Source organism: Nanorana parkeri, unplaced genomic scaffold, assembly GCF_000935625.1.
Source record: "Nanorana parkeri isolate BGI_ZX_2015 unplaced genomic scaffold, ASM93562v1 scaffold1060, whole genome shotgun sequence".
NCBI classification, from domain to species: Eukaryota; Metazoa; Chordata; class Amphibia; order Anura; family Dicroglossidae; genus Nanorana; species Nanorana parkeri.
The window spans coordinates 392,080-418,086 of NW_017307328.1; the positions used below are offsets into that span (position 1 = coordinate 392,080).

At 40.5% G+C, this 26,007-nt stretch overlaps 1 protein-coding gene across 3 annotated transcripts in view; it reads right to left on the reverse strand.

Annotated features, from left to right (window-relative positions):
• Positions 1–1,356: 1,356 nt before the first annotated feature.
• The window catches only part of HMGXB4 (HMG-box containing 4), a 28,467-nt gene continuing 3,816 nt past the window's right edge, over positions 1,357–26,007 (reverse strand). Inside the window, exons 3-11 of one of the 3 annotated variants that reach the window (XM_018567542.1) lie at positions 25,327–25,475; positions 21,174–21,252; positions 8,817–9,646; positions 7,472–7,553; positions 6,152–6,216; positions 5,940–6,045; positions 5,369–5,544; positions 3,076–3,198; positions 1,357–1,557 (exon numbers count right to left, since the gene is read on the reverse strand). In XM_018567542.1, the coding sequence (XP_018423044.1) occupies positions 1,513–1,557; positions 3,076–3,198; positions 5,369–5,544; positions 5,940–6,045; positions 6,152–6,216; positions 7,472–7,553; positions 8,817–9,646; positions 21,174–21,252; positions 25,327–25,475 (1,655 nt within the window). In that variant the 3' untranslated portion in view covers positions 1,357–1,512. Of the gene's footprint in view, positions 1,558–3,075; positions 3,199–5,347; positions 5,545–5,939; positions 6,046–6,151; positions 6,217–7,471; positions 7,557–8,816; positions 9,647–21,173; positions 21,253–25,326; positions 25,476–26,007 lie in introns of all 3 variants that reach the window. The other 2 variants (XM_018567541.1, XM_018567540.1) reach the window with 2 other exon arrangements.

A 26,007-nucleotide genomic window follows, 5' to 3' on the forward strand; every position in this document is an offset into this window, starting at 1 on the left:
CCTTTTGGTGGCTTTAGAGCCGCCCGATCGCTTGTAGGTGGTGTCGCCCAGTGCTCCTCGCCCCCCTAACAAGCCCCCTATGTAAAACAATGAAGTTAAGTGTTAAAAAAATAAAAAATTAAAGTCACACGCATCATACGTCCGGTACGCCTACTTGCAAAAACGTCGATTGCGCCCATTACACCATAAATGTTACATATCGCCGCGAACGTAGGAGTGTGAGCAATAATTCTAGGCCCATCAATCACTGATAACACTAAACTGATGAGCGGTAAAAGCTATGGCAAATTTTGGGTATGGTAGTTTTTTAATTTTAAGACTTGACATGTTTAACCAACTTGACCCCGTCTTTTATATGTTACTAAAAAATGTAGTAATCATAAATGTTTTATAACATAATGTAGGAAAAACTTTTCTTTTCCAAAATTTTCAGTACTTTTTTTCTTTATATAGTAAAAAATAAAAAACCCCAGTGGTAATTAAATACCACCAAAAGAAAGCTCTATGTCCCCAAAAAATTATATAAAATTAATTTCACTACAGCGTTGCATGACTGAAAAATTGTCCGTTTTCTTTATATAGATGTCAGTCCAAGTACTGCAGTGCTGAATACTGAAAAATGGCCTGCACAGGAAGGGGGTTTAACACCCCATTCCTCAAGTGGCTAGCTGGGGAATGACAGCTCAGAATCCAGGTGAAGAAAAAAAGAGATGAAGTGAAGAAATCATCGCTTCCAGGTTCATTCAGCAGGGAGGAGATCAGACAGATATTTGCTGGTCTCTCTGACCTCTCTCTGCCAACATCTGAGATGCCAACATGGTGGAGGGTATTGGGTGGGAGTAGGGACCCATGTTTGCCAGCTTGTGGAAGTGATCAGGTGGCAGTCACAAAATGTAAAACATGTCAGATTACAGGGGCCCGCTGCCGCCGAGTTATAACTTACATTGGGGGCAGCAAAAGGGATAATACTTACTAGGAATATAAAATCTACAATAACACAGGGCTGAACAAATCCCAGGAGCCAGTTAGCAAATGTTCCTTTATAAATTACAGCTGACATGTAACCATTAAGGTTTTCTCTAGTTGTTGTCAATAAAGCTGGCTCCTAAAAAAAAAAAAATCACACTGGATCCTGGATTGGACAGACTGGCTCCTGAATTCCATAAATATTTGTCCATCCCAGCACAAACAAATATCTTGGCAGTTGAAGGTACTTGTTAAAACTACAGTTAACCTGTAAAACAAATGAGTTGTAACACAAAACAGTGCTTCAATATATTCTGGTTTATAAAGCAAACACATCAATCGGCTTGGCAAGCATTAAAAAAACCAATAATGATTCTGTGGTGCAGAATAAAAACATTTTTTTCCCCATAAAATTGATTTTTCTGTAGAAATGGTACTAAAATTACAAAATGTTACAAAACAATCCACATCCTTTATACATATCATACAGTACTGTACAAATAGAAAATGTGTTCTCTGTGTTGCGTGTCACTCCTCCTCTTGCAGTCACAAGCCAGGCATCACATAGGCGATGTTATCCAAAGTATTGGACTAGGGAAAATGAAAAAATATTGATCAGCAATGTACTATTGTAATGTGGGAGTTTTATTTAAAACAGAGTGTCAAACATTATACACGTACAAGAGAGTGAAAGGTTTTAACTAGTTGGACAATAATGAACAAGTTATAAACAGTTTTTGTACTTCTTTTTCAGTTTCATAAAAAAAAAAGAAAAAGAATTGACCCATTCTCAATCTCTACCACATTGAAAATAAATCCTAATGATTGGCATCACAGTGTATATAGCAACACAGAGGTGTGGATTTTTTTTTTTTAAACTACTTGTCCAAGAGCTAAAGCGGGGGCCGAATCTACTTGTCCTTCATGACAATCTACTTGTCCCAATACAAAAAAATAGTTTTATTCAAAACTAGTGATGCAATAATATCGTTTTTTCGGTATCGAGTATGCGTATCGATATTTTGGTACTTGCCGATACAGAATACCAATTCTGCTGAGACAGGTGGTGCTGTGATTACAGCGCTCCGGACACAGTGATCACACAGAGCAGATGAAGAACAGACGTTCTTCGTCTGCTCTACAGTCTCTATGGCTGAGCTGTTGTGCTGTGGTCTCGGGTCCCCGCTCTTCAGAAGAAAAACTTACCCCCAATGTACGGGGACATTTCTTGATTAGCCACTAAAGGTAAAGGAAGACTATCATTTTTACTGATTTTTTTCCTTGCCATTATCATTATTAATTTCATGATTATCACCGGAAATTACCATATACCACAAGGAGGTGTAAAAATAAATAAATAAATAATTAACCACTCTGGGTATTAAATACACAAAATACATCACATGCTGCTTTAGACAAAAGCCTGGAAATCCCTCACTCTGTCCTTTATGGAACTTAAAATAGAGAATCAAAGACCATGTTATTTTAAAAACTCTGGGGAACCCAAACAAATTTCCTGCGTGCCGTATGTTGAAATGCATTTGCTTCGCTGCTCTGCAATCCTTTCTGGCAGTGTAAATACCTGCTCCTCCCCTGTATTTTCTCTCGCTTGCTTGCACATGACAAGATGTACGAGCTAGAGGAAGGGTCCACAGCATGCAGAAAGGGGAGTATGGGAGGTATTTGACACACACGAAAATGTTGAAGTCGGTAATGACAGGGCTGGAGGCACACAGACTGGAGGCTGCCACAATATTTGCTGTAAGCCCAGTCATACACCTTCCCGAACAAGTGGTTGTACCAAGAAACGCATCAACCAGTACCAAGAAACGCATCAACTGTGTACCTTGTTTGACAAAATAAAGTGTGAATATCAGTATTTCAGCCAACGTGTTAACAGAATTTTGTCTGTACTTTGATAAGACTACATTTAGACGGATCTCCCCTGGATCTCGGGTTTCTCCATTTTTTCTCTTTCTTCTATTACCCTGTTTTGGAAGAAACTACTTTTCTAATTATGATTACACTGGAGGTGGGAATTTCTGTTTGACTAAAAGGTCCCCAGTAACATCATAGTGAATAAAAAGGAAAACAAAGTTAAATACTCACCAATACTTGCTTGGGACATGCATTCAGCTGCGGAACGTGGCTAGTGAGGCAAACCAAGGGACCCAGGGCGCAGAGCACAGAGTCCAAAAGAACCGAAAGACTACCAGATACAGCAACCATGCCCTTAAATATAAAAAAATGTCAGTTAACTGAGATTATAAACGAACAAGAAAAAAGTGAACTGTTCTTACATACAAAGTACTAATTTGTCATCATAAATGAAATGCAGGCACCTAGGGAAGCCAGCATGTACTTGTTCATGAATCTCCAGGGAGATCTAATATGCGAATATCAACTCAGCTAGGGAAGTCAACATGGGCCTGTCCCATTCCCTCATCTTTAAAGAAGAACTCCGGGCAAAACTTTTATCAACCCTTGCAGTGGGGCTCCGAGGATCAGAAGAGTATAACATTTTTTTTTTTTTAGCCCTTAGACAAAAAGGAACAGTTAACCCCCACTGCAAAGGTTAATAAACATTTTGCCAAGAGTTCTTCCTTAAATGTCATGGGCAACTTTAGTAACTAATAGGGAATTCATAAGGGAATGGGCTCAAACCTGCCACTCTGAAATTGGAATATGCATGAACACACAATCTACCCATGTTACTTCACATTTCAGAGACACCAAACAAAGAACAATCAGTTCCTTTTTTTTTTAGTGATGTCCCGAAACCATTTTTTTCAAGACCAAGTACAGGAACTTTTCCTCAGGTACTCGCCAATACCAATTAGCGATACTTTTTCTTTAAGGGACATGCAACATTTTTTCTAAAACAATACAGACTGATGATTTTATGGCAGTTTCTCATCAGAGCCCCGGACAGATCAGACAGTGCTTTTGCAATTTAATTGATCTTCACATACTTGAGACACTCAAGGAGAGACAATTTTCTCCCTTTTAATCAGGAAAGTAGAGTGTGCACAAATGTTCACCTTAATGGCCTTGAAAGTGGCCATACAGGGAAAAAAAAAACAATTGTTCTTAGTGCAATTGCAGACATCATTTTAGAAAACCAATGTCAGAGGAAAATATGTTGCCTCCCCTCCAATCACAGCATCCAATCTCTAGTGTTAGGCAATTGGAACTCCATACGACACCGCAGTCTCCAAACCGCGGCATGGATTTTGGAAATGAGAGAAAAGAGGTAGGCCTTGGTGAGCAGTAGTACTGTAGTGTCCAGCAAATCTACAACTTTTTGCTATATGGCTCGGTCGAAAGGCTCAGAATCAACTAGAGGATATCGGCTGTCTAGGGAGCCAGGTGCAGTAAATGAATGCCAGTCATTCAGTAAGCTGGCTGTACCTGGAATCACTCTAAATCACAATTTTTTATTTTTGCTTGAGGTGTACCTTTAAGAGCCTCACAATTACTAATTAGTTTGTACAGGAATAGTATGTAGAGTTTTTTTTCGTAATGCAGTTAGACAAACACAGGTGTATTTTTTTTTTTTCATTTGCCAACAGCCACAAATACATGACTATGATTGGCTTCAAACTGTAAAAAGCATGACATCACCATCATGTACAGTATGTCTAAATGTGCCTGGAATTTATAACTAGGAGTTATTTCATTGCTATTTTATACGCCTACTATTTGTTTTGTTTTTTTACTGTCATGTCTTGCATTTCTACATACTTGTAGTATTCTAAAATGTAGTCATCTGTTATGTGGCTGAATTAAAACAGCACTCATTTGTAAAAACACACAGCTCATAAAACTAATTATAGGCTTTTTATATTTTAGAGTGATTGACTGCACACATTAAAATAACACTACTATCTGCTCTCCACTTATTGAGTTCCTCCCAAATATGGCTATTGACGAGCTGGCTGACATGGGACAAAGGACAATGTCATATTCTCCAAAAGTGCTGCATAATTCTCCTTTGTTAGAACCCCAACATGCTTTCTTGATAGGGATCAGTAAATCCCAGTTCCCGTTCATTCAGTTTAGAATAACAGATGGTTACTGTGCTAGTGAGGTCAAAAACATTTGCATTGTGAGGGCACCTGAAGCAGAAGCCAGACCATTTTCTACCTAGGAATAAACAAGGATTTCCACGGGCTGATGCTAGCTTTATAAAATAATTTAATATAAAATCATTCTTTAGGGTCAGTCACACATTTTTTATACTGTAATGCAATCACAAAAAATAACTCTTGAAAAAAGTACTTTTAACAATCTGCAAAACAGATGAATACTTGCAATATTTAGTTGTGTACATATTAACAATGTGTGTGAAATGTACAATGTCATTTCTGTGGTAACCTACAGGGTTTTTGCTGACCATCACCTCAGTTTCTTGTAGTCTATGTCCAATCAGGCTCAATGACTCCCCTAATAGCTGGAGATGAGCTGCCACATCGATTGGTTCTGTGTCGGGGACTTTGGCAGGTGAAGAAGAGAAAGACACAGTACTACTTGAGGACTTCTTGTGAGGTGAAGGGAGGCTGGAGGATGAAGGTGAACCTAGAGAACAAGCATACACACATCAAAGCAAAAAAACAGGAATGACTAAACCGTATAGATTAGTTACTGCATTTTCCACAACCAAATGTTTAAACAATGTGGTGATGATTCAAGAAACCTATGCATAAAGAAATGCTAGTTGCTAGATTATATGCTGATCCAATGTCTTTAGTTTTTTGGGAGTTATGGAAAAACTTTGCGGATTAAGTTGACACTGATGAGGTTGGTTAATCGAAGTGCTTAAGTCAATAGATCAACCAAGCAACTAGCATTTTCAGGAAGCAATGGTAGCCCATATATTTCTTTCAGAGCAGGTTTTCTTTATATATTAAATGATTCTTTTGATAACTTTTCTAGCAGTGGAAAAACCAACACCTATTAGCATTTTTCCATACCTTTGCTCTTTGAAGTAGATTCTGATGGGCTAGGCTTGCGTTTCACAGTAGTGGCCTCTGCTTTGTTTTGCTTGTGTTGAAGATATTGAGCCTTCTGTTTCCAGACCTACAGTCAGCATGAACAGAATTTAGCATGCAGTATTTAGACAAATCTGAATTAACATACAAGGTTGGAACAGTCAGTGCTTCCTTCTTTTAAAGTGTCAACTTACAAGTTTATCCTTTTCTGGCAGTTGTTTCCACACTTCAGCCAACTTCTTACTAAGTTCTCCAAAGTCTGGCAACCGATTAAAAAGAATGAATAACAAAGGATGATTTACAGACGAAAACGTAAGCATAATCTGTTCACTCTTGGTGAAGTTAAGAAGAAAAAAAAAAGGATCCTCCACATAGCAAAATTAGACTGTGGTAATAGAGGCTCATAGGGAGGGATTTCCATCATTAAAACTGGACACACAACGGCTCACTGGCCAGAGCTGATGAAGCTTATTTAATATACAATGAACACGATAAAGGCAGAGAGGTAACATAGGAAGCTAAACCTAGGAAATAAGTGTAATCTGCATGGCTGTGCAATTTGGAAATGTATAAATCAAAATAATTAGACATTTTTTCCAGGCAATTATACTGTATATTCTGTACTTTGTGTATCCAGAAGGTCACTTTCAATCACTGCTATTCTAGTCAGTAAAACTTGAGAAGCTTTAGGGGAGAAAACCTGGTAGCCATCATATTTAAAAGTGCTGAATCTAGAAGCCCCAACTGTAGCCCGAAGGTATTTTTGACAGTAACATGAATGAGGCATCTGTGCCCTTCTACAACAGCAGTGCATCTCTAAAGGCAAGAAACAACTTGATTACATAATGCTGCTGAACTTTGATGCTTTCACCCTTTGCCAATATGTTGCAGCAAGTGCAGGAGTATGCTTTCCCATTACATGAGGGGTAAGTTAAAAAACTAGTGCACCTACAACCTTCTTTATACTGTATCTGTGCTCCAATGTTACTATACAGAAGAGTCAAATGCTACTGCAAAAGCAATAATGAAAATAAAGAAGTTTTTTTTCTTTTACTAGAGACACCAAAGAGTCGTTCACTTTGCCAGTAAGTAATCATATAGTGATCCTTACATAGGTAGGACCACTGTGGCAGAGTACAGACTATACAACTATCCCACTCAAAAGTGGAATCCCTTGTGCAGATATGAACATACCAAACATATGCTGAGGAAAACCAAAGTGAGTCATTTGGTCCAGATGTAAACTTAATATGATTTCTACATATTAGAGAAAAACACATGTGTGATGTATACATATTAACTAAAGATTTGCAAATTGTTGGTGTTAGCAGGATGATAAAATGTACTGCAAATTACATTTTGAAAAAAAGAGGACTAAATCTTTATCTGGCCAGGCTCAATCACTGAGGTCCACTTCAAGCAAACACAAGGAGGACAGACACAGGTAAACTGCAGTGAAACTCTTGGTGTGTATAATGCCTATATCTGTACAGAAACAGGTAAATGTGTCTTACCAATGCCTGGATGTTCTGATATAATGCTGCTTCGATACTCTTTAGAGAACACTTGATATGCAGACATATTTTTCTTCTTAGGCTGGTTACACCACAATGTGGAGCAAAAGAAAATATTTTAGTTAGCAGAGTTTAAAAATAAAAGTACTTCATATCAACATTGTAGCTGCCATTAACAGCTTATTCTGAATGTAATACTTGCCTGGCTATAATACTGAGTCTATGAACTCAGCATAAGAAAGGCTAGCTCTCGCCCACTGCCTCTTTCACTTTATTGTTGGTTAGTGAAGCTCACCTTCCCTCTAAGGGTAAGATAGTGAGGGGCAGTAGGGAGTGGTTCAGCATGCGACTTTCACATAGACTATGTCAAGGTACTTGGCAATCTAAGATAACTGCTGGTGCCAATAGCTGCTTGTTTTACTTGTTTACTGTAAGTTTTATTAAATGACTCACTTTGCAGGCATGCCTGCAGTAACAAAGATTTCACTTGCAGAATTTAAACACCAAGGCAGGAAGACAGTGGTTCTCCTTATGTAAGTAAGCAGCTAAGGGTGGGGTGGGGTGGGGATGGTTTGGCTTTGGCTAGGCAAGATGGGTAAGCATATTTTTATTTAAGCTTACCTTTTATGTTAATTTTGTTTTTATTCAGGTTTTAACATAGATACAAGGATATAAATCTACCTAATAAAGCTTACCTTTTAAGACTCACTCACCTGTTAATTCAGGAGGAGCGAAAGAGTAGAGCCGTACCTGTCGACTTGTATTATTGTGAATGACAGAGGCTGCAACGTAGCGCCGTCATTCACAAAACAATTGCCATATACTACTCTAGCCAAGAGAGACACTTGTTGAAAATTGTTGAACTGTATGACTTATTTATACAGATTTAAATACTGATATTTATATGGTGGTGCTATTTTTTTGAATTGATTTTTAGTATTGGGTCTCTAAGCAAATGTGACATATTACATAACATTATAGTAATACAGTGTTATATTTTTGGGAGTTATGGGTTTAACTTGGAGGTATATTCCTAAATTTCGCTATATGCGAAAGACTACATCTCTGTGCCAAACGTATTCCTGTTTGATTTATAGGATATCTTCATAATAAACAAAAGATTTACATGATCATTTAATAGCTTTTTAACATATTCCTAAACTGTGTGCACAAGTTAACATAGGGCAATTACTACAAATACTGATTTCTGCAAATAAAAGTGATCAATTAGCTTGGGATGCACTTACAAGACCCAATAATGAACAGCAATGTTAGTGATTATACCATTGCCTGCTACAATAAGGTGCTTCTCAAGAGTGCAACGCCAATTATTTTCTTTATTTACCTTTTCTGCCTCTTCCTTCTTCTTTTTCTTGTCTGTTGTTCCTTCAGGATGAGACAAGACAACGGGTGTTGGCAGAAGTGCTGTGGCTGGCGGGCTTGGTAATGGTGGGGGAGAGGATGTTGCAGCTCTAGAATTTGGTGATGAGGGGAGTACAGAAGGTGCTATGGGCTTTGAACTCTCTAATCCATGCTCCCTCTTGCTCTTGCTGTGTTTTCTGTGTTTGTCCTCCTTGTGTTTATCTTTTTTCTTTTTACTCTTTTTAGATTTCTTTTTCTTCTTCGTTTCTCGAACGGAATCATCAATCACAAGTTCTCCAGCCTCAAGTTCCCCTCCAGAAGAAGATGCTGTATCTGGAGTGCCAGCATGCCGTGGTGTATGACTTTCTCTTTTGTGTTTCTTGTGACTGCTCTTCTCGGTTTCATCCTTAGATTTCTTGCTCTTTTTGGAAGAACTTTTGTCACTACATAATGGATTTTCTTGTGTTGGAAGCGGTCGTTCACTTGTCTTCTCTTTGGGGGAAATAATTAGTTTCATCTTTAAACCTTCAGGCTCACGCAAAGTAAGAGGCTTGGGTTTTTTTGATTTGTGGGAAAGATCCTCAACAGTGTCCTCTCCACCCTTTTTACGATGTTCTTTCCGGGTTACTTGGACTGAAGACTGAAGGCCAACAGGGGACGCCAGTATCTTCTCATTTTTTTTGGAGGAGTGTTTGCTTGAAGAAACTACAGGGGAAGAAATTGAGTTGAGCAGATCCATAGCTGTATCTGAGGATGGAGAAGAGGAGCTGGGAAGAGTATGTTTCTTCTTCTTCTTCACATCTGAAGATAATTCTGCAGATAAAAATGGGGGGAGACATATGAAAGCAGAATTCTATAGGAGAGAGGGATACACGTAAGCATGGAAAAACAAGACGACCACTCTACAAGAACAGTAAGAAGATAGTTATACTGTATAGTGAATAAAAGTAGGTCTAGTCCAGTAATAAAAAGAAAAAAAAATAGAATGTTTTTCCACAGTCATTTGACTGAAGATCAAAATCAGAACCAGTGAGTTATAGTGCGATCTACAGAAGTTAGAAAAAAAACATACAGCTCTCTTAGGTGGCTTATCTCCACAACTGTCAGAGAATGTCAGTTAGTACTAGCAGTAGAACAAAAAAATAAACATGCAATCAGTACCTAACAAGATGGGTGGACCAAAACACCAACAATAACAAAAAACAAGACGGTAAGCCCTCACCCCAACAGTTGAATCTCACCGCTGCCTGTAAATCTTTGCGGTCAAAGCTAGCATCCGCCAATGCAACCACATCTACTTTGTTAAACTTACAGGATTATTCACAAAAGGGTGAGGAGTTTGGAGAAGGCAGGAGAAGTGTACACTCTGGGATAAAATAGGAATTGGAATTCTCCATTTCAGCTCACTTTCCAGTTCAGCTGTATTGTGCGAGAGTGTTCACTTCTCCTGCCTTCTCCAAACTCTTCACCCTGTTAGTGAAAGTACGACTTAAAAGGACCAGGTTGCAGCCTTACAGACCTTCAAAACCGAGGCCTAATGTTGGATGGCAAAATAATTAGTGATGTTGTATGAGCAGTTATAGGAAAAGGCAGTTCTTTATGCTTATTGGCATAAGCCTGTTGAATCCACTGGGAGATGGTAGCAGAAGAAGCCACAAGTTCCTAATGCAGAACATTGAACACATCTTTTTCATGGTTGCAGTGGCCAGAAAGTAGACCCTAAGAGCACTAACATAGTTCAAAGCAATTTCCTTAGGGTGAGAAGCTGCCAGACAAAGACAGGAGCACAATTTCTTCATTAAGGAGAAAAGGCAGAAACATTAGGAAAATCCAGCATAGCATCACACAGAAACTTTAGAGCCTGGACTATTTAATCTATTAAGGCCACCAGATTTGTTCTTTGGTAAAATGCACCCACACAGTAATAGTCTGTTACACCAGAGCAGACGCTAGGACTGGCCACATCAGCATTCCAGCAATGGTGTACAGAAGCAACAACCTCCATCTTACGATCTGTTGGATCTTTAAAAGAAGGAGCTTCCTCCACTAGGATTGCTGTTGCCCTTTTTAAGTGTGAAATTCAATACAATACAGAGGACACTGCCATTCCTTGTGTGTATATATGTGTGTGTGTATATATATATACATATACTGTGGCAGTGCATGGCAATGCCACTGCGTTATCTCCATTCCTGTGTACAGAATCTAAGTGGCCAGCGCATGTTGATGGCACAGGTGTGCACAACCTTTAAATTAAAGTTGTTGGGAAGGGTTCAAGACTCCACCTGGGAGACAGAAAAGCTCCACCCAGGAGTCAGAGTGGAGTCCAGTGCAGCAGGGTGCTGCGGATTGGGAAGAACCCCCAGTGTGCAGGTTAGCACACGACTGAGGCTGTCTGGAGGAACAGACAGTGGGCTGAGGCCGGAGCAGCAAATGCAAAGCCAGGAGGCTGGATGGGCAGGTGCTGCCATGAGATGCTAAAGAACCCCTGCGAGGGTAATTGTTCTGTTTTGTGAACTTTCATTTAATAAAAGTGGGCAAGGAAGCCCTTGAATGAAGATTACAGCGAGTGGATGCGTCCTTTATGCGCTACTATTTGGAGCTAATCCCCACAATACACATATAAAAAAAAAAAGAATTGTATGGAAACACTTTAGCACCACACTTTTGTTTGTGAAAACCAAAGGCAACTGAGGGTTGAACGGAGAAGGAAGGAGGATCCTCCATCTTCAGGGTTTCTTGAACCCTGTGTGCGCTGACAAGCAAAGGGGACTGGCAGTGTGGCTGAAATTGCGCAGTAAGGCCAGGTTCACACATTTTCCGGACCAGATCTGGACAAATTCTGGAACGCGGTGCATTGCATTTTGCCGTGTTTTTACATCGATTTTGCCACATCCTGGAGCTGGGGTTTTGTTTTTTTTTTAGCTTAAAATGGGCTTTCAGGTGTGTTCCAGTGTATTTGCATGTGTTTCAGTGCATTCTAGACCAGACAAAATGAGACATGCAGGATTTTTCTGGTCTGGATCAAACTGCTCTGGTGTGAACAGAGGCCAGAAATAGCATAGGGATACATTGGGATGCATTTTGGGTCCCAAAACAATCTTGTCTGGAGATGATCTGGATGTAGTGTGAACGGGCCCTCAACAACGGAGAAACAAGGGGGCCAGCTGCAGCTCCATGTTACCCAGCACTGTTACAAGCCGTAGCCAGTAAAGACTGTCAAACCCTCCAGTGGTCTGCAAAGGAATAAAGTGTGCAGAGGTAAAATAAAATAAATACAACTGAAGACTGTAAAATCTAAAAGTCAATGTTAAAAGAGAGTTATGTGGAGCAAGGAAAAGTAGAGCATAAGGCTTGACAAAAATAATAGCCTTAGTAAAAAGCCTCTACAACTAAGGGACAAAGCCCAACCCCTGAAAAACAACTCCACAACATAATCCCCCCTCCACCAAACTTTACACTTGGTACAATGCAGTCAGGCAAGCACCGTTGTCACTGACACATCCACCGGATTGCTAGACAGAGAAGCGGCTTTCGTCACTCCAGAGAACACGTCTCCACTTGTCTAGAGTCCAGTGGCGGCGTGCTTTACACCACTGCATCCAACGCTTTGCATTGCACTTGGTGATGTAAGGCTTGGATGCAGCTGCTCGGCCATGGAAAACCGTTCCATGAAGCTCTCTACGCACTGTTGTTGCGCCAATCTGAAGGCCACACGAAGTTTGGAGGTCTGTAGCTACTGACTGTGCAGACAGTTGACGACATCTGTACACTTCAGCATGCGCTGATCCGCTCTGTCATTTTATGTGGCCTACCACTTTGTGGCTGAGTTGCTGTTGTTTCCAGTTGCTTCCACTTTGTTATAAATAAAGTGTCCCAATACTTTTGGCAATATAGTGTAGTTAAGCTAACATGTTAGGGGGCAGACCCAATTCATAATAAATTCTTCCATGCATGCCTGTGTATTTTAATCGACTTAATCTAATAATTGTTGCAGCTCTACAGAATACCAATGTATAATACAGCGGCACACTGTAGAACACCAGCAGCTATAGAGGATCAACAAATCCCAGCAATAATATATTAAACACCCTGTATAAAGTATTATTGCTGGGATTTGTTGTTCCTCTATAACTGGTCAGTGGTAATCTGCATTGCGCAGTATAATCATAAGATTTGAAGTGATGATGGTAAGGTCTGGACAAACCTTCCCAAACTCTAGAAGCCAGTTCCAGAATGATAGAAGCTAGTGTGAAAATGGGGATTCAAACCAGTTCAGAAGGCAGGAATTCATAGAGATTATTAGTGATGGACCGATACCATTTTTCTTTAAGGCTGAGTACGAGTACCGATACTTTGAATCAAGTACTCGCCTATACCAATTACCGATACTTTTCCCTAAAGGGACAGGTGACATTTTCTTAAAAACAACACAAACTAATGATTTTAGGGCAGTTTCATAACCCCAATTACGGGCGGACGGCAGATCCTTCCCGGCAGGGTCATGTGAAGCGCGAGCAGAATCCCGCCGGGAAGGATAGAAGCCGTTACCGGCTGTCTCACACAAGCGTTCGGCCGACTCTTTAGCATAGTGCGCCCCCCGCCTTTGCTGCCACACCTTGCGGTGCCCCGGACTGAAAGGATCGGCACGGCAGCTGCTCGAAGAGTGAAGGAGGGGAGATCAGCATTTCCCACCGCTGATCTCTCCCCCTTCTCTCTCTCTAAAGTCTGAAGCGATGTCTATTACATAACTTCTGCCTTTTAGCTGTCATTTCTCTGGCTGGGAGTCAGAGAAGAAGCTGATGAAGCAGATCTCTGCTTCATCAGCTTCTTTGGGGGTCCCTAGGTGACATTAGGGGTCACCATTAAGAGGACTTGTAATTTTTTTCTAGCTATCCCATTGGGGATTTTTTTAGCCCCCAATGTGATAGAAATCAAGTTAAGTGTAAAAAAATTAAACACAATTAAAGTCTCATTAACAAAAGAAAAAACACCGAAAAAAGTTTTTAAGTCCCTGGCCACACACTTATATACGTAAATGCACGCCTACGTGCAAACACGACGATTGTGCGGCACATGTTACATATCACCGTAACGTCAGAGTAAGAGCAATAATTCTAGGCCCATCAATCACCGATAACACTAAACTGATGGGTGGTAAAAGCTTTTAAAGTGTAGCCTATGGCTAATTTTATGCATGGTATTTTTTGGCGATTTTGTGGACGCACGCAATTTTAAAGCTTGACATGTTTGGTGTCTATTTACCCGACATGACCCCGTCTTTTATATTTTACCAAAAAATTGGGTACTAATAAATGTTTTATAACATAATGTAGGGAAAGTTTTGTTTTTTTTCCAAAATTCATTTTTTTGTTGTTATATAGTAAAAAATAAAAACCCCAGTGGTGATTAAATACTACCAAAATAAAGCTCTATCTGTCCCCAAAGAATGGTATAAAATTTACTTCAGTACAGCGTTGCATGACGGAATAAATGTCAAAAGTACCGCAGCTCTGAATACTGAAAAATGGCCTGGGCAGGAAGGGGGTTTAATACCCCGGTCAGCAAGTGGTTAATAATTATGAAGAACTGTAACTCAAAAAAGACATGACTGTGAAAAAATAAAACAGTTTACTTTGCTTAAGTTGTCATAAAGCTGTACCAAATCAAAGAAATTTCTCAGAACATGTTAAACAGAAAACATATTAATAACAAGTTAACAATAATAACAAAAGGTAAAAATCACAACCAAAAGGTGCAATACAGTAACATATAACAGTGCACTCAGTGTGTTATCCTGGGGAGCAACACTAGGGGTTGGTTTCATTTCATCGGTAAGCTTTAACAATGCTCTCATTACATTTCCAACCCCATTAAAGTCTATGGAGTTGGAAACGTGAAGAGCGCATTAGTAAAGCTTATCAACGAAGTGTATTCTAGTCCTATAATTATAGGAGGAGTGAATTAACTTCTCCTATGAACACTCCTCTATTTTTTCTAAAGTTACTGGCAAATTCTTTCTAAGGAACAGAAGCATCTCTACATGTTCGGCTAGAAACTTGTTTTTGCTATCGGTAAGGACATTTGACACAGAGCTGAATAGTCGGTCACTTTCCACGCTACTGCATGGCGCTGAAAGATACATTTTTGCCATTTGAGCCAGAGCTGGAAATCTCACTTTATTAAATGCCCAGTACTGGAGGGGTTTCTCTGAACGAGGCACAGTGACCTCTCCCAGATATGTTTCCAGCTGTATTTTAGAAGCTGTTGGTGCGCTACTTTCAGATGATGGCAATTCACCAGCAATTTCTGCAAAGACACTGTCCAGACTGGTACTTGGCTGGTCACTGCAAAGCTTTTTGGCAGCTGGTTCCTCATGCATCTCAGATGTCGCTGTTTCTTCAGAGTTTTTCTGCAGTTCCAGCATGAACATTTCTTTCATATGCCTGGCATTCTCTGCATTAGAAAAGAATCGCTCCTTATACCTAAAAAGAACAAAGCAAACGGCAATGATGAATGATATATAATTAAGAAGTATACAGTTCTTCCTGTGCATTAAGAAAAAAAGACAAATCAGGGCACTTTAAAAAAAAGTTAAAGTTAAAGTTAAAAAAAAAAAAAAAATGATAACCACTCCCCAACATTTCAGCTTTTCTATTTCATTATGGGAAAAATAAAGATTATTTTGTTATAATGAATTTAATAGCAAAAATTAAACCTAATTACCTTGGATCAAGTAAAGTAGCGATGCCATAAAGAGGGTTTTGCTCCGTGTCAGCAAAGCGCTTCTGCAAAGCAGCAAGTAAAGTGCTTCTCATCGTTTTCATACCATGGTCCTCCTCAGCCATGTTCGATAGCACTCTCTGTACCACAGTGACAGCTGGAATAACCTCTGAGGCAAAAGCATCAGACGAACTCAGTTGACGAGTCAGCTCTTCAAAGGGAGCCAAGATGTTCAGCACCTTCTCCATTAGATTCCACTGGTTTGCGGTAATAGTAGCGGGAAGTTCATATTCTGATGCATACACTCCAAAGGCCCGTTTCTGCTCAATTAGAGACTGCAGCATGTAGAATGTGCTGTTCCAACGAGTCTGCACCTCTTGTTGGAGCCTTTTAACTGGCTGACCGAGCTGTATCTGGATGTCCTGTAGCCGAGAGTATGCTAGGTTGGAATGTTTGAAGTGGCTGACTATTCTGCGCCCAACTTCCACAGCTTCTGCAATGCAGGGCTGTAATAACAGGCCTTCAGAGACAGCCAGCTGCAGTGTATGTGCCACACATGAAATACTGGGAAGTCCAGCATCTTCCATACCTTTTATCATGTTTTTGACATTGTCGCGGACCACAACGTGAACAGAAGTTTTGGGAATCGCCCAAGTCTCAAGCATTTCCTCAAGCATCCTTGCTATTGCTTGACTGGTGTGAGAGCCCTGAAATTTCTTTGCGTGGAGCATCACTTGTTGTAGAGAGAAATCACAATCTATCCACTGCGCTGTTAAGCTCATGAGAGACACTGGACTCACACTACTGCTCCAAATGTCGGTGGTGAAGCTAATTGCCTTCATGTCCTTCTGCAACATGCTGGAAATGTGCTTTTTAACTGCCTTGTGTATCTGCGGTAAGATGACATCTGTGATGTGGCGGCGATTGGGAATCTCATACCTCGGCTCCACAACATTCAGAAATCGCCGAAAACCCATATTATCGACTATTGAAAGCGGTTGGTCATCCAGAACAATAAATTGGCTAAGCGCCTTGGTTATTTTCACAGCTTTTGGGTTGTCTCTTGCCAGTTTTTTTTTTGGAAAGGTTTCCTGCAGCTTTAGCTTCTGAGTGCTACTGCTAGCAGCAAATTCTTCATATTCACTTTTGTGCTTCAATTTCAAATGTTTTATCAGATTACTGGTGTTACAAGAACTTAACTGTGATCCACCTCTCGATATTTTTGCAGGACAAAGTTTGCAGTCTGCCATGCGTGCGCTGCCCTCGTTAATTTTAAAATAGTTCCAAACCGCTGACATTCTGGGGCTGTCTCTGAAAGACTCCAATAAATAATCTGCTCCACCTTGGTTAAAAAAACAGAAAATATAAAAGAATTATTAGAAGCGGAAAATACTATCCACTGTTTATTTAACCATTTGCTGACCGGGACGTTAAACCACCTGGCCATTTTTCATGATTCAGCACTGCGGTACTTTGACTGACATTTATTCCGTCATGCAACGCTGTACTGAAATGATTTTAATACCATTTTTGGGGGACAGATAGAGCTTTCTTTTGGTGGTATTTGATCACCACTGGGGGTTTTCATTTTTTACTATATAATGAAAAAAGTACCTCAAATTTAGAAAAAAGTTTTTCCCTACGTTATGCTATGAAACAGTTATTATTACCCAAATTTTCGGTAAAACATAAAAGACAGAGTCACATCAGGTAAATAGACACCAAACATGTCAAGCTTTAAGATTGCGCGTATCTGCGAAGTTGCAAAAAACTACCGTAGCCAAAATTGGCCATAGGCCGTTCTTTAAAAGCGTTTACTGTTCATCAGTATAGTGTTAATAGTGATTGATGGACCTAGAATTATTGCTCATGCTCCAACATTCATGGTGATATGTAATGTGTGGTGCAATGGGACAATGCACCACAAAATAGTCATGCCGTGAAGTGAATCATTTTTTTGTTTCAAATCTCAACATGCAGTTTGAAAAAAGCTCACAAGATGCCGTATGGGTAGGAAGTGGACAAAGGAAGCTGATCAACTGTGGATGGAATCATGTAGAAAACTATAATTTAGTTTAAAATGTACGTTTAAGATTAGTTTTTTTACTTTTGGAAAAGCTTTGTGGAGTTATGAAAATTGAAGCAAAAGCAGAGGTTTTGCCTACGACATTGCAATTTGCAGGTGCAAAACTATGGGTTCCAGCCAGGGATTCATAGCTGAATACATCATGAATAAATAACATATTTTCTTCATAGCTGATTCAAAGCTGAATAGTGAATATATCAAAGAGTCACTCATCTTTGACCATGCTGTATTAATATAAAATTGCAAGACATTCCTGAACCGGTTTATCAAAATCTTTGTATTTGTATTGTACCAAGTGAGTATAGACTAGATATAGCTCAGCCACTATACAGTGTTAGGTACACATGCTCATCTAATTTCCCACTATGGGGATACAAGCCTCAGCATGCCATAAACAATCATGATTAAAAAAAATGTATCATACACATATATTTTTTTAAATTACAAGTGGCAGGGCCGCCAGGCAACGAGTCTAACCTGCTGTGTTGTCTCCGTCTCCTTCAGCCACTCCCTGTTACAGCCCAGTCAACTACCCCTCGCTGGTCTCTCCGCCCGCTGATTGACACACTTCCTCACCACTTTGAACTGAGGACTTGGAAGCAGCGTTTGCAGCGGTGGTTCTTCCCTGGAGGCGGAGTTTGCGGCCGAGGTTTTTCACTGAAGGCAGCAGGTTGTGGAGGTTCTGTGTCCCCAGCGGTTGCGGCGGTTCTGTGTCCGAGGCGGCGGTTGCGGCGCAGGTATTCAGTTTAAGTATCGGAGGATTTGCACAAATACAAGTACTTATGCAAATACTCGGTATCGGCGCATCCCGGTATCGGCGCATCCCTACTAAACTCCCTATTATACGGCACCCACAGGGATTTGGGAAATTCCCGATAAATGTAGTTTCTGGTTGCTTGAGAGTTGCTATTAAAAATAGGTCTAACTAATGCCATACCCCATATGATACCATACCAGAAACTCTGTATTGACTTCATATTAATATTGAAATGCACAAATAAAAACAAAAAATAGGCACACGATCATTTCCAGGACACACGCCGCAGATCAGCAGAACAGTGAGTACACAGGGGATATTCTTTTTAAATGAAAGTTCTGGTTAGTTGATTACCGGATAACAGAGAGTTTACAATTGGTAGATTTAGAGTTACTATTAAATATAGGTCTAACTAATGCCATACCCCATACTATAACAAACTCTGTACTGACTTCATATTACAATTGAAATGCAGTGATCAAAAGCAAATAGACACAATTAAAACAAATGGAGAAAAATAATAGGTACACAATAGTTTCCAGGATAATACATGAAGGAGATCAGCGGAACAGTGAGTACACGGGGGATTTTTTTTTTCCTGGTTAGATGAGAGTTCTGGTTAGCTGAATACCAGAGAACAGAGAGTTTAATGTGTATATATATTTTCCACACTAATCTCTGTATACGGACTCAAAATGACTTTTTAAGAAAGGGAAAACCCTCTGCATAATGTAAGATTTAACTTCATATGGAGAGCTGTTCACAAACTCAATCCAGCTAGCAGAGTATGTTTAAAGGCTCCTTGTCCACTTTTATGTAAAGGGAAATGTACAACACAAAGGTGTTACCCTGAGTGGGGTTACTCAAGATATCACTTACAAATCAAGCATTCAGCCTCCTGGCTTTTTGGTTGCTGCAAAGGCTACTCGGGCTCTTTGCTTTAGGGGCCCTGTATGTTCCTTCCCAGGCAGTCCTTTTCAAGTCTATACACACATTTTTGCTGCCACTGCAGTGTTGGTTCACCAGCCATGCCCCGTGCCCAAGCCTAGACTCACTCTTTAGGTGCCCATACACTGTACGATTCTCGTATGAGAATCGCGGGAAATCCAGCGATCGTACAGTGTATGGAAGTCGTGCGACCGTTTCTACCGTACGGTCGCACGTCTTCCATCGAACAAGCATGCTGGAAAATAGTGGCCTGCTTGTTCGACAACTGACGAACGGGCCGGTGTGCGCACACTGCCCGTTTGCCGTCCTTGCAAGCCCGCCCCTCATTGCAGTCATCGCAAGTACGATCTGCCTGTCCAAGATGGGCAGATTGTACGTTTTTTTAAGTACTTTACAACCCTCGCAAGACTTGTAAAGTGTATGGGCACATTTATGCAGACCAATTCCAACTTAATTGGATGCCTGATCTCAGACACCCTTTCCTGCCTGCACATGGTCTCCACAACTAAATACCTCCATCTCTTAAAAAGAGACTGTTCATCTGTCACAATATATACATTAAAAGATATACAGTTACTCTTACAATTATGTACATTAAAGTTTCAATTAGCTACAGGGATTTTTTTATACTTCTAATACAAAAATATGTGCGTAAAAAAAAATAGTCAGGCAAATAAGCGAAACTAGAAAAGGAATATGTTGTCTACACTAGGCTGGGTTCACACCTAGGCGTATCGAATATGCGCATTTTTACCGCGATTCGCGGTTAAAAAACCGCGCGTCTCTGAGGGCTACCTGGCTGTATCCCAATGGATACGCGCAGCAAATACGCCCCAAAGAAGCTCCTGTACTCCTTTGAGCGTAGGGCGTTTTGCAGCGCGTTCCTACGCGCTGTAAAACGCCCAGGTGTGAACCATGCCCATAGGCAATCATTGGTTTTCATATGTTGAGCGTTTTACAGAGCGTAGGGACGCGCTGTAAAACGCCCAGGTGTGAACCAGGCCTAAGCTCTGCAGAAAGTATCTTTTAACATAGTTCTAATTTGAAGGGATAGTTTTCCTTTCTTTCCCCAAGTGCTAAAATATTGATACACTTGTAGTCTTTTCATACTACCCTGTTTCCCCTAAAATAAAACCTACCCCGAAAATAAGACCTAGTACTATTTTTGGGAATTGCTAAAATATAAGACCTACCCCGAAAATAAGACCTAGTTGTGACCATTCCCAGGGCCGGTGGTGGCATAAGGGGGAACTTGAAGAGCCACGGGAGAGAATCAGCGGTGCCAATGAAGCCAGCGCTAGAGGAAGCGAGGCGGCAGCGGAGGGAGCAGTGCCGCATAAGGCGATGCTTCTTCTATAGCGCTGGCTCCTGTCACAGGCGGAGTGATATCAAATGCACCCCGCCTGTGAGAAATCTATAGTGAAAGTGCGTTTCGCTCATTCTGGCCAGCGATTGGAAAGGTACGGCTCCCCTGATTGCCCTGATCACCCTATTCTTAACTTGGCCATTTTGGATTATCTAATTTGGATTTGCATTAACTTTGGATTGTTGTACATTAAAAAAAAAATAAGACCTACCCCGAAAATAAGACCTAGTGTGTTTTTTTGAGCCAAAAAAAATATAAGACAGTGTCTTATTTTCGGGGAAACACGGTAGCACTGGAAGACATCTGATGACAATCAGACCCCCTTCCCAATAGACCTCCTTCACAGAAGCAGCACTGCACCACAGCTACAGCATCTTCCTAGCTCTGATATAGTAGAGATGATGTTAGCAAGTTAGTACCACCATAAGCTGTTAAATATAACATTACTGTAGACACACACCTGGGAAATATGCATCATCAGAGGAATGCTTCTTTTTCTTCTTATGAGAATCTGATGGCAAAAGCGTAAAGTCTGTGTCCTAGAAACATAAGTATCATACCATGTGATCATTTTGCATAATACATCATTTAGATTAGTACATACTGTCTTATAAAACTCAAGTAAATCTAATCTGGCCAAAAGTACATTGAAAGTAATATCAGAAAAGTTATTAACACAGCCAAATTAAGGAACCCCATTAACATTCATACAAGCAGCACTTTATATTGTAAACAACAAAATGTCCTACAATGTATGAAGTAGATACAGTTAAAGTAATAGACAGCTTAAAAGATTTCAAACTAATCTAGATATAAACACAGCAATACTTGACCCTGTATATTCGTAATAAACATAAAAATAATACATACTTTCTGGTCCAAGGAGTCCTGCGTTGTCTTTCTTGTAGCTATAGTTCTTATTGTGCCAGTGTACTTCTGCACACCATTTTGAAAGTCCTCTGCCTGGTTTTCCTCCCAGGCATGTGCAGAACCACTGCAAAGTTTCTGCTGAATGCAGAGACCCAAGAGATCTGCGGTGTGTCTGCACACGTGTGCGAGAATACCACACATGTGCACACACGCTGCAGGTCCCAGCATTGAATGCACTGTAATCCCACGATCCTAGGAGGCAGTGGCCTCCTAGGATGTGTAACGTGAAAATCAGAGGAGGCAGCCTGTGGGCAATCTAGCTCATCATCTGACAGGGGAATAAAAGGTATTTACACTGTATTGGACGTGATGACTCACAGGACCTTTGAACACCGGAGCGGGTCGGGGGAGGCTTCAGGGACCGGTCTAACAGCCAGCCAGCTGCAAGTTTTGGGTGAGGATAACTGTGTTACTTTAGCCCCTAGACAAACACAAGCACTTAACCCTTGCAGTGTGGGGGTAGCACCAAAGATAATTTCTCCCTGAAGTTCTTTACAGAGGGCAGATCATGTTGGACCAATCGGATTGAATTTTTTTTAATGTAACACAAACCTTTGCACCAGGGTGGTGCTGTGGACATATCAAATACTTTGCTGAACTCAAAATAGGCTATGGTTCCACATAATGATCTCAGAAAAAGCTGTTCGTGCTAGGACTTAAAGGGTTATTCCACTTAAAATAATAAAAAAAAAAAAAATTGTAAAAACTGAATATGGCATACATAAAATTGTAGCCAGGGGTGCGGGATTCTGGTCGCCCAACGCCCAGGACATGCAGTTCTGGGCGCCAAGCAGGTTTTTTTTTCTACATTTAGCCACATTTAGAGCGAGGGAGCACAACTCGTTTTTTACAAATTATATGGGCGGCCAACCACTTGTAGCAGCCTCCCCACTGTGGTTTTTGGGGTCCTCTGCTCTTCTGGAGAACCCTGACCATGGCAGTGATTTCAGGATGGAGAGCAAGGAGCTCTCTCTGCTCTGTGTAATCAGAGACAAGAGGGCTGTACTCACAGCATTTCCTGTCTCAGCTGTCACAAGCTGGGCTGCACAGAAAATCTGGCACAATGCTGTGCTCAATCTTCTGTACTCGAGGGCAGGCTCCATAAAGAGAACCTGTCACCTCCAAATGACATCACCTATGGGCCTGTCTGATAGCAATAAAGTTAAGTGAAAAAATAAAAAGTGAAAAAAATAATGAAAATTAAAACAACCCCGTCATCTCATGCGAATAAACAGACATAGGGCTTTGTGTGTGCGTGCTAGGTGCTGCCCCCATTCCACTGTGTGCCATATTATGGTAGCCGGGCAGCAGTGCTCTCGAACACATTAAAGGGTAAGGTCACTTTCCCAAGTAATTTGGGCAAATGGAATTACCCCCTCAAATCTGGCCCCCTCTCTTACCTTTTGGTGAACGGCCCTTCCCCTCCGCTGGTACAGGTGTATTATCTGTATCAGATGCTGCCGTCCAGCGCTATGGATTTTGAACTTCGCTCGCAAGTTGTGAGCTCGTTGGTTAATGCGGTCAAGTGACCGCACTGACCAATGAGAAGCGCTTCTAAGCACAGTTAAATATTATTTTTGTATCATGACAAGTAGATTGTCATAAAGGACAAGTAGATTTGGACCCTGAACTGTAAGTAGATTTGGATTGAACTTTAGACCCTGGACAGGTAGCTTTTTTTAAACATTTCCACACCCATGTGTAGCACAGGCCATTTTCTAATTTAATGTTATTAAAAATGAGCTTTCCATTTTAAACTGTAGCTACTGTAATGTTCTAAAGTGTCAAAAAAATTCAACTCAATATTGCAACCTGGGGTATTCTGGTCACAGTTGGTGTACAGAACTCCCCCAGAAACATCACTTCCTGATTCTGTGATTGGCTGACTGATTTTCCCAGAAGTCTGATCATAACGAACCCAGAACCTCCTATTCAGGAATCAGTTTGAAAAGGACGTGCTGCAATAAGCAGCTATTTCTTCAGAACAGAAACTGGTAGGAATCTGCAACACCCAGAGAGGACTGATTTTTTTTCCCCCTCAACAAAGGTGGAACTACCCTTGAGTGATTCAGCGGATATGCATCTAGCTAGAGGTGAGATTATATCAGAATGTGGTAGTAAAAGGGAGTTCATTTAAAACAGAGACTAGTCAAAAGTGATGAGCAATAAAAAAGATTTGGGGTGTTTACTGCAGATTACTGTAAAATGAGCTAGCATTGTGGGGAATTCTGGGGTGCATCACTAGAGGAATCAGCAGCAAGAGGAAGGAGGTCCTGATCCCCCTTAACTTTAGTTAGACCTCATTTAGAAAACTGTGTCCATTTCTGAAGACCTCACTAACAAAAAGATATTGAGAAGATAAAACGAATCGAGGCAGGCAATAAAAATGGTGAAAGGTCTGAGGGATAAATCATTTCAGACGAGACTACAGGACCTTAATATGTACAGTCTTAAGTATGTACAGTCTTAAGTAAAGAAGTAAAAGGGGGGAACATGACTGAAACCTTTAAATACATTAAGGGCGTAAATAAAGTTCAGGAGGGCAGTATTTTCAATTTGAAGATGGGAAAATGGTATCAAACTGTAGAAAATTTCAAAACTAAAAAGTATTATTTTACTAAAAGGAGTAGTTGTTGCTTACAACAGACTATTCTACTGCCTGTAGACAAGACAAATATCAGTAAATTGGCCACAATTAGACTACACGCTGCTCATTTTGGGTCTATGTGGAATTTTGGCATCAATAAATATGTACTAGCAGGGTATCAATATTTGCATAAACATAGCATGGCATAAATGCTGCTTAAACTCAAGTATGCTTAATCATTTTTCCCCAATATGATCCATAGTGAACATGTGGAGTGGTCAACAGCTGCTGTGTAGACAAAACAAGAAACAAAACATTTTTTAGAATAGGTTCACCAAAGATGACAACAATATTAGGGATGCACCACAATTTCGGCCAAAAATGGTACTATGGACAAAATTCCAAAAATGGGTGAAAATTTGGTGCATCCCCACCTGTGTCGGCAGAGGCAGCGGGGGACATAGGGAACACAGAGCTGATCCAGTTGCCAGCTCCCAGCGGGGAGGAGAGAAGCTGTCAGGTGGCCGAGCGGGGAGGAAAGCTCTGGCAGGAGGGGGCAGAGCTTCAGGATCGGTAAATATATTAATATTTACCAATCCTGTGCTGTACTGAGTGAACCTTGAGTGATCAATCCTGATCACTCTGTTTGTAAATAAACTTAGGACATAGTGATTACTATGTGCCCAGTTATGAATGAACAGGAAGTGCTATACATCACTTCCTGTTCATCTTTGAATGGAGACATAGTACTATCTGCTCAATTTATGAATGAACAGGAAGCAGCTCAGTACAGTACAATCTCCAGATTGTGAATGAACAGGAAGCCTCTGTACTAAGAGCTTCCAGTTCATTGAGTACTGGGGCTGCAGAAAAAGAGATTGAGGACTCTGTGACCTTAAGCTCCTTTTCTATTTCAAAAGGGAAATAACAGGGGTTTAGACCCCCAAAACAACGAACAGTAAAAAGAAAATAAAAATTTAAATTTTAAGAAAGGCTGGAAAAAAAGCCATTCTTGGTTTCGGCCTGACAAATTTTGATATTTCAGTTTTGCTCTAAAAAATTTATTTTCGGTGCATACAGGAAAAACAAATCTTACCTTGGATCTCTTTTTAGAAGATTTACGGACTTGTTCGGCAATCTCTTCTTCCTCACGTAAAAGATCCTTGTATGATCTCTTCTTCTCCCTCTGGCTCCTGCCAGCTGCCAAACTCACATCCTCCATTCCACGATCTGGGTCCAGAATTTCTGATCATAAACAAAGCAGCATGTCAAGTATGGAAGCGCTTGAACTCTGACAGCTCCATACATCACATGTTGTCCAACTAAACAGTATTTCTCCTTGTAACTACCGTGTTTCCCCGAAAATAAGACACTGTCTTATATTTTTTTTTTGGCTCCAAAAAACACACTGGGTCTTATTTTTGGGGTAGGTCTTATTTTCGGGGAAACAGGGTATCAACTGAGTCACTAAAAACTGCATTGCATCTTGAGCAAAAGCTGAGAAAAAGGCTTAAATGAACAATGACCAAAGGAACTTGCTCAACTGTCTATTTCCAGTTCTGTATTCTAGAAGGATCTGTACTATATCCTGTATATTTTTTACTGTAAAATCTACATAAAAATATTGCTCCTGCTTCCAAGAGATATCAGTGTGGCATCTGAGGCATATTAACGGGGGGGAGGGGGAATAATAAAGTGTAAGTAAAAAGGTGGACATTGTTAAAGTGAAATGGACTCAAGCATGTGAATAACATTAAATATACCATCAATCAGAGTA